Source organism: Gavialis gangeticus, unplaced genomic scaffold (assembly GCF_001723915.1).
Source record: "Gavialis gangeticus isolate Ggan-Ray unplaced genomic scaffold, GavGan_comp1, whole genome shotgun sequence".
Classification (NCBI taxonomy): Eukaryota; Metazoa; Chordata; order Crocodylia; family Gavialidae; genus Gavialis; species Gavialis gangeticus.
Window position 1 is genome coordinate 60,487,052 of NW_017728992.1, and position 8,841 is coordinate 60,495,892.

Below are 8,841 nucleotides of genomic sequence, written 5' to 3' on the forward strand. Positions count from 1 at the left end.
TAAAAAAAAAAAAAAAAAAAAAAAAGCACGTCCCTTTGCTTATCTTCCCATTTTCTGTTAGGCTTTGCTCAACTCCACAAGATTCGATTTATGATTAATGGCTCCAATAGCTGACAAAAAGTTACTACCTGAACCTCCACAATGTTAGATAACCTCTTTATTTGATTTGTGTCTGGCATAGATCTCCTATGGGCTTTCTGAGGCTGGTGGGATCTTGTCCGGAGACATTTCTGGGGAAAGAGCAGGAGATGCTCTCTCATACGTTGAGACATCTTGTTCAGTAACAGGGGAGTCTGAAGCATTGACAACTCCTGTGTACAAAAGGTACAAAACATAATTGCAGTGTAACTTCAGTGCACCATACAGCCTGGTCTTGGGGCACACAGGACACCTATACACATGCCCAATGCCTGCTCCAACATGTGCTAATTAGTGTACTCCAGCACCTCAGCATTTTGTATACTTAATGTCTTGGTGCTTCAAAATGGCAGCAGGGGCGCTTTAGCTAAAGCTTGTTGAACAAGCTTTAGTTAAAGCACCCTGCTGCCATTTTGAAGCATGGGGTGCTGAATACACAAGGTGCTGTGGGTGCTTTAATTACAGCGGCTCTTGGGAGCTGCTATAATTAAAGTGCCCCCCATCCCCTCCTTGGACCATGTGAAAAGATGCCCCAGCTGATTTTAGGTACTTTGCTGATGCTCAGACTCCTCCAGTAACCCAGGGGAAGTAGGTGTCTAAGATAAGGATCCACAGAAGAAAGCATACTAAGTGGGGAGCTGCCTCTAAGGAGAAGTGTTATGTTTTCAGCCCCAACTCTACAGGGCATAGAGGAAGGGGTTTTCTTTCTTACAAAGCAGAGGAGGAGGAAGAACCACAGCCTTTCTATCCCACTGCTCAGTGAAGAAAGCATTCACCTGGGTGCAGGGGGACCAGTTTAATTCCCTCTTCTGCAGGAAGGGATTTGAATCTGTTTTTCTCACTGTTCAGCAAAGTGCTCTTCCCATTAGGCTTCCCTGGGCCAGGGCATGCTCTGTCTCTTTTGTTGAAGCTGTTCCATTTTGTAGAGTATGATCAAATTTGTACTGGGCCAAACGGAGCCTGACTGTATGGTCTAGCTGTTAGGGCAGTATTCATCTGGGAGATGAAAGGGGCTGGAACTTAGGTCTCCTCTCTTCCCTTACCAATAGGCCATAAAATCATGCTCCCTCTCTGGCCCCTTACCCCCAGACAAAACGGCTATCAGCAGGAAGGGGATAGCAGCACATGCTATCTTTTGGCCTGGTGACTGAAGCACTCATCTTGGAGGTGAGAAATACAGGCTCAGTCTTCTTAGGTAGGGAAGGGAATTAAACCTAGGTCCCCTGTGTTCTGGGTGAATGCACAAACTGCTGAGCTTTTGGATACAGGGCTGTGATTTGTACTGGGCCCAATCCAGCAAGCATGCTTTGAGCATGCCCACCAGGCTTGGTCCTCAGGCAAGGTAAACATTGTGGGGGTAAACACTCATGCTGAACATGAGTGAGGATCTACGATGCTACGCACTGTCCAAACATCAGAAGCTCTACTTATTCGCAGAAACAGGCACTTGACTAGGACATTCTCCGGCTTCTGAAGACTTTGGTCATTTCCAGGGCCAGGCTGAGTGGTGGCTTTGAGGATTAACATTTGGATTTGGTGCCTAAATAAGGGGCTTAGAAAGGACCTGTGTACATACCTGTATCCTCCTGGAATGGGGAATCCTTGTATTCAAGGTCTCCACAGGGCAAGACAGACTGTACCAGGAGAGAAGAAAGAAAAGTCAGTATATAATTCTGTTTTATATGTGCTCTTCAGGATTATGTAACTGCAGAATGGGAAACAGGCAATTCTTTATGGAGGCATGAGCTGGAGCGATTAGTCCCTTCAGCTTGTAGATCATAGTTCTGCAGTTTTTCTAAGTGGTCTCTAATGCTCCAGTCCAAACTGCTGGATGATGCCTAACTTTGTATGTTCAACTGCTTTCACTCCAAGAGGAAACAAGATGAGAGATGCCTCTAGCCCAGAACCATTCTTCCCTGAAGAGCATGCGGGTATCTGCCTAGATAAAAAAAAATAGCACCTTGTCATTTCCCTTTAACAAATGCAAACAAAATCATCTCCCTGGACCGTTTTAGAGCCAAGGCCCTCATTAAGTATCTAGCCCTAATGCATTGCAGCTGTTGTACTGGCTCCAATCTCCCCAGGCACCTGCCTCTTTAGCTCTGAGCTTATGGGAAGTAATGAATGCCAGATGGTGATGTGAAAGCTTCTCTGGGGGAGATGAAGACCTTTTCATTGAAGGCAATGGTTCATATTTTCTACATCCAGGTAAGTTTTTCAACATTTGAACCATGTCATGGAAGATGACAAGGGCTTATTACTTGACTGTAAGTACTGGCTGATGTTACAGATCCTTTTGAATGTGTCTGTCTTTGGGTAAGGGAGGCATTTGGGGTCTGTTTCTTGGCACTCCTGAGAACCTACAGCCTTTTCTCATTTCCAGTGTAGTTGTGAGTACATGGTACATTTGAAAACCACAGCCTTTGACTGTTATGTGACAGAAGATGGAACAGATGAGGGCAGGCTCTTGTCTCTAGTCCTCTATGACAAGGTAAGTGAGAGGAGAAAAAGGGGCCCTGATATATCTTCAGGAAAGAATAGTAAGAAGATACCCCTGTGGGGATTAATAAGATCTCATATGCTCAATGCCTGATCCCTTTTTTTCTTTAGCCCTGAATGATCTGTTCACTAAGGTTGGGCTCTGTTGAAAGGCCTGTTCATTGTGCTCTGAAGTCTTGGGTTAAGCATATAAGGGTCCTGTTGCAGATCCTGTCTCTGACAGCATTGCTACTTGCTCAGTGGCCAGCAGGGCACTGCCAGCCCTCAGAGCCACAAAAGCATGAAACATGAGTTGAAACTTGTTTCTTAAAAGACAGAGGAAAACGTGGAAGCATTCAATGTGGCAGAGGTTTTATTGAACAATGAAAGGAACAGCCTGCTGTTTGTACATGTTTCTGAGGGCTGAGTTGAAAATGCAGGATGAATAGCAAGTAACGATAAACCTGGGGGTTAACTCCAGCTAGGGTCCCTTGTGATGCCATATGGGGAAAGTTAATGCTGGAGTCCTTGGGTGGGAAGTCTATCCTGCTGTGCCTAGAGTTTGAACTAATACACAGAGCCATTTTTTTTTTTGTATGGAAACCTCAGTCCTGCTTGTTCCCTGTCCTGACTACCATGTCCCTCTTTCTCTGAGTATCTCACTAACTTCTCTGCACTATCCCCTTGTTGTCTCCAGCTCTTCCTACTGTGCTTCCTTCCAGCCAACCCCTGCTGTACTCTCCACCTATCCTGCAAATGCCACCTCAGCTCCACTGCTCTGTGTCCATTGCTGACAGATGCAGGCATATGTAATGCTGTTTTAAACACATTTACCTCCAAAGTGCGAGATGTGACTTCTATATCCTTAGGTTGGGGTGAGCTGTCACAAATTCCTGTCAGGAAGAACAGACAGTATCTGATGAACCTCAGTTATTTTCCATTCTGAATGCTTATCTGTTACACCAACCTTCTAGTGCTATTTTGTCCAGATGTGTCTAAATAAAGGATTTGTCTTGACTATGGCAGTGCCTTATGTCAGTACATTTTGAGTTACTCCAGCTAGGTCAAATGGGCCGTGTATAGACAAAACAAGAGGATGTGTGCACAATGCTTTAAAGAGGTCTAAATGCTTTTGCACCACTTTAATGGTGTTGGTTTCTGCACGCCTTGGCAGTGTATTGCACATTAATTCCAGCTGCTTTATGAAATTTGGCAGTGTAATGCACCTTAAGTGACTTGAGAGTTTTAGTTTGCTGTCCCTACAGCTGTGGAGTGAAGCACCGGGCTCCGTGCAGTTCCACAGCTCTGCAGGCAGACTGGCAGCAGCCTGGGAAAGCAGGCTCCACCCAAGAAAAGCAGTGAGCCTGATCTTTTTTTTTCCCCCCGTGGAGCCTGCCTGAGCCGTGTGGGGGCCCAGTGCTTCCCTCTGTGGTTGCGGTGCTCCCTGGGACTGTCTGAGCTGGGTGCCTGTGGGCAGATGCTGCCTGGGGTGGGGGCCTGCTGCTGCCACAAAGGGAAGCACCAGCCCTTCCCGCCTTCCTCGCCCTGCTCTGCAGTCCAGGGACTGCTCTGCCCGCCAGCAGCTCACCCTCCCCTCCCTACCAGAGAGGCAGATAAGTCTGGTATGTGCACAACACGAGGGGTTAATTGGCCCTAAATTGAAGCAGTGTTTTTTAAAACCCACCACTTCAATTCAGGGCCCTGTTTCATCTACACATGCCCATGGAATGATGGCAACCATGCTCCAGCTACACCTAGTGCTTTGGTGTGGAGGAGCTTTCATAGCACAGGGTATGTCTATGCTGCAGTTACTGCAGTTTGTGGAGATGCATCTGAGCTAGCAGATTATCTGGCTCAGGTATTAACAGGAAAAAATTGTCCAGTCAGGCTGCAAAACTCAGGTGAGATCCTGGGTGAATAATCTGACGGTGGGCTGGGCTGATCGCCAGATATCTACTACTAGCAGAACCCCAAATGGCATATTGACTAGCTTGTGTGTATTAGTGCTACGTTACATTACAGACATACCTTCAAATTGCTGCTTCTCTACTCTGTCATTAACTCAAGCTTCAACCTTGATTTCCAGGCCAGCTAGCTTGTGCTTAATTGCTACTTAGCTTAAACTTGAATAGGACAGGTCAGGGGCAAAACTCAATCTATACTTCAGATAGAGGTGGGAATGAGCCCTTGTCATTAACATCTGTGTCATGATGTGCATGTGCACAACGCTGTCCATACAACCCAAACTCTAGCCTTACCTAATTCTTGAGTCCTTGACAGTGTAAATTGAATAATGTTTTTGTGTGTAATCAGATTTAATTTTGAAGCTTTCACAGTTTAAATAATCACTGAAATTTAACCACAAGTAAAGACCTCAAACTGTCTCGAAGGCAAAATATCAGCCCCTCACCTCTGTTCTGTGTCTCTCTGCCAGGTGATGCTTCTCCAGTGTTCCCACTAAGGTATACAAGGAAATAATACTATCATTATAAATAATAACAGAGAGTAACAAAATTCAAGTTCTACATCACATATTCAGTCCTCAGATTTGCTTTCAGTTGTTGGCTGCCTAGTGCTTCGTCTGTTTGGACTTTCTCTTACATGACACTTGGTGTGTTGTCACAATTGAAATAGTTACCTTAAAATGTAACTGTTCTTCTTCTGAGCAGATGGCAGATCTGTGGTTGAGGACAGGTCTGAGTCTGGCTTGGGAACAGTGAACTGAGTGAATTCTACCTCTTCCAGGCTCTGTAAAACAAGTACATTCACTTCAATCCACATTGGGTACAACTGCAGGACTGGCCATCTTCACTCTGCCTCTTTGCCTGTCTAGGGCCTGTTTGCAAACTCATGGTCACTTCACCTGAATGCTACTGCCCCGTGGAGGAAAGGCAAGAATAGCAACCTTAGTGGGCAGGTTATAGGCAGGTAGTGACTGCATTTACCTTCATTTCTCTGCCTTCACTGGTGTGTGCAACATCTGCCTGGGCTAATGTTACCTTTACAGTTTTGAGTAATTTAATATTGTCATTAGATTTTCAGGCTAAAGCTATCTGTCAGTGGAGGGGTGTGAACTCTTTGGTGGCTCCAATCACAAGCTAGAAAATAACCAAAGCAATTCCTGCATTAAAAATAAGCAAGGGAACAAATAATCAAGTTAGGAAAAATGGTGTAAGAGAAGGAAGAGTGAGTCCCTGCAGGACAGGGGGAAAGGCAGAACACAACATCAGCTGAAGAAGACCTGTGCATTTCCATTGTCTAAAATGCCACGCATCTCCAGCATTCAGCTCTATCTGTTTTTAGTATTGACCATCAATTCTTTAGGTCAGTGGTGCTCAACTTCTGGCCCATGGGTCAAATTCAAGCAATGGAGTTGTGTTATCCAATCTACAGGGCTCTGCATATAGCTAGAAATTTGGCAGTAGGGAAGTGGTGGGAGTATTAATTGCTGCTCCTGTAATGCCAAATTTCCAGATCCATGGGGAGCCCCATGGGCTGATTAATGTGGCTGTGCATGCTACTCAAGCTAGTGTGCAGGATTGGGCTGGCATGCTGGATCACACCTGTGGACCAACCCTGTCCACCAACCCCCTGTGGTATCTGGCCTGCAGACTGACCCCATGCCATTTGTCTGTCCTGTAGGGCCAAAGACCAGGCACCCCTGCTCCAGTTAGTCCTTCCTCTGACTCCATCTCTGATCTCTGCAACACCTCCTCTCAGCTTTACACAACCTTGTGGAAAATCACAGGAGTGTGAAGGTAAGTCACATATCACTTAGCAGGAGCCTGACCCTGCATTCAAGATATCTCAATATGTTTTGTATTTGACTTCTGTGAGAGCAGATGTAGTCAGCTGTCTTGTGTGCCATGTACCTTGTATGGCTCATTTCTTGATCAGCTGAAAAGCAATTAAAATATTCAGTGTACTATCAGGAAGGATGAGTGTCAGATTCTCCTGATTATCCTTGGTTATAACTTCAGGAACAGAGTTACCTAAATCTTGGGAATGTGTGCTTGAAGGCAGAATTATTTCCTGGCTAGTCTCAGTGCTTGCCCTGGCTCCTGGTAATGAAGTTGCACTCACCGAACTAGCATTGGTATCTTCTTCACCTGCCCTGAGTGGATCAATCTCTGAAAATGAGGAAGAATCTACTTTTATAACACACATGTTGTTCTCCTTTTCCTGCTCCAGATTATGGTCATCATCTTCCTTATGCTCCGTATCAAAGGTCACCAGCCGTACCAGGAGTTCATTCTTGTTCTGGACATCTTTTAAAAGTTCGACAGCACTAATGTCAGGTCTTTTCAGGTTCCGAAATGAATTTCTGCACACAATCTGCAATTGAGGAGAGCAATTCTCAAGAATTGTAATGCAGTCATCCTTCTTTTCTTTGTTTGATCACTATTAATAAAAAAAGCAAACATATCTAGGCTGTTTTAGATTTGCATATAGGTACATTGGTTTTATTTCACTTGAACACTCAGAAAAATCAGAACTTATTAGGAGAATCATAGAATAATAGAAAATTAGGGTTGGAAGGGACCTCAGGAGGTCATCTAGTTCAATCCCCTGCTCAAAGCAGGACCATCCCCAATTGTATCTTCCCAGCCAAGGCTTTGTCTAGCTGGGTCTTAAAAACCTTCAAGTGTTGGAGGATGGAGATTTCACAGCCCCTCCGGGTAACCTGTTTTAGTGAGAGAGTGTTTTTCCTAATATCTAATCTGAACCTCCCTTGCTGCAACTTTTGACCCCTGCTCCTTGTTCTGTCATCTGCCACCACTGAAAACAGTTTAGCTCCATCTTTGGAACCACCCTTCAAGTAGTTAAAGGCTGCTATTAAACCCCCTCCCGGTCTTCTCTTCTGCAGACTAAATAAGCCCAGTTCCTTCAGCCTCTCCTCAGAAATCATATGCCCCAACCCCTCAACCATTTTTGTTGCCCTCTGTTGAACTTTCTCCAGTTTGTCCACATCCTTTCTGTACTGAGGGCCCAAAACTGGACACAGGACTCCAGATTTGGTCTCACCAGTGCCAGAGGGGAATAATCACTTCCCTTGATCTGCTAACAATACTCCTAACGCAGCCCAGTACACCGTTAACCTTCTTCACAGCAAGGGCATACTGTTGGCTTATATTTAGCTTCTTGTCCACTGGTCCCCAGGTCCTTTTCTGGAGAGCTGCTGCTTAGCCAGTCAGTCCCCAGCTTGTACTAGTGCATGGGATGTCTCCATCCTAAGTACAGGACTTTGCACGTGTCCTTATTGAACCTCATAAGATTTCTCTTGTTCCAGTTCTAAAATGTGTTGAGGTCTTTCTGAATCCTAGCCCTACCCTCCAGTGCATCTGCTACCCCTCCCAGCTTGTCACCTGCAAACTTACTGAGGGTGCACTCCATCCCATCTTCCCAAAACATTTTGTTAATTTATGTATTTTTTTAAAACCCCTCTCCTGCAATAAACATAAAAGAGAGGAAAGAAAGCTGTGATGGAATCTTAGCACCACTAAAATCATGGGGTCAGCTTGTCACCTGCAATACCTATAAAGTTACCAATCTCATAAAACTTTTGGGGCCAGAGAGAGGGTTATCATGAGACCTTATTGGCCTTGTCTAGGATGAACAGCTCTGTGAGCTGTTTGATCTGAGATAGTGGGATGGTCTGAGAAGTACAGCACCCTTTGGCTAGAAGAAGGGAGTCAGCTCTTGTCCCTCATGACTCATTGTTAGTGGCTTTGGGAGAGTCAGGTAGAAGTCCTGACTCCAAGCTGCTGGTGCTTGCCCCTAGGAATGCTACCCCTCTGTTGCTGAGAAGAATTGGTTTGCTACTGGGAAGCTGATGATACTTCTGAACATACAAAGGATCACTAACCAACACTTTTTCAAGTTTAGATTTCCCACTCTATTGTATTTAAACTTTCTGTGTCAAAACAGATCAGATTGGAATATCAGAAGAACATTGCAATTGGAAACTATTACCTCCCTAGTACTATCTATGAAAACAGATACTAGCCTCAGATTTAGAAAAGGACCTAAACATATGCTTATTGGAAATGCACACTTACATCTGAATTATATACTTATTTAGTTGTTTTGCTAAAGCAGGGTTTTGCACCCACTCCTGCAAAGTGCTTAACCAAATGAGTAATCCTGCTGATTTAGGATTTATTGTCTAGCCTGCACTTAAATGCTTTCTTGGATCAGGGTCCTACTGGGGTTATAATGAATGTT

At 44.8% G+C, this 8,841-nt stretch overlaps 1 protein-coding gene across 1 annotated transcript in view; it reads right to left on the minus strand.

The window, feature by feature from the left end:
- Positions 1-139: 139 nt before the first annotated feature.
- The window catches only part of FSIP2 (fibrous sheath interacting protein 2), a 19,308-nt gene continuing 10,606 nt past the window's right edge, over positions 140-8,841 (minus strand). Inside the window, exons 4-9 of the mRNA XM_019518669.1 lie at positions 6,700-6,951; positions 5,255-5,364; positions 5,027-5,073; positions 3,451-3,509; positions 1,715-1,772; positions 140-311 (exon numbers count right to left, since the gene is read on the minus strand). Coding sequence (XP_019374214.1) covers positions 187-311; positions 1,715-1,772; positions 3,451-3,509; positions 5,027-5,073; positions 5,255-5,364; positions 6,700-6,951 — 651 coding nt within the window. The 3' untranslated portion in view covers positions 140-186. The remainder of the gene's footprint in view (positions 312-1,714; positions 1,773-3,450; positions 3,510-5,026; positions 5,074-5,254; positions 5,365-6,699; positions 6,952-8,841) is intronic.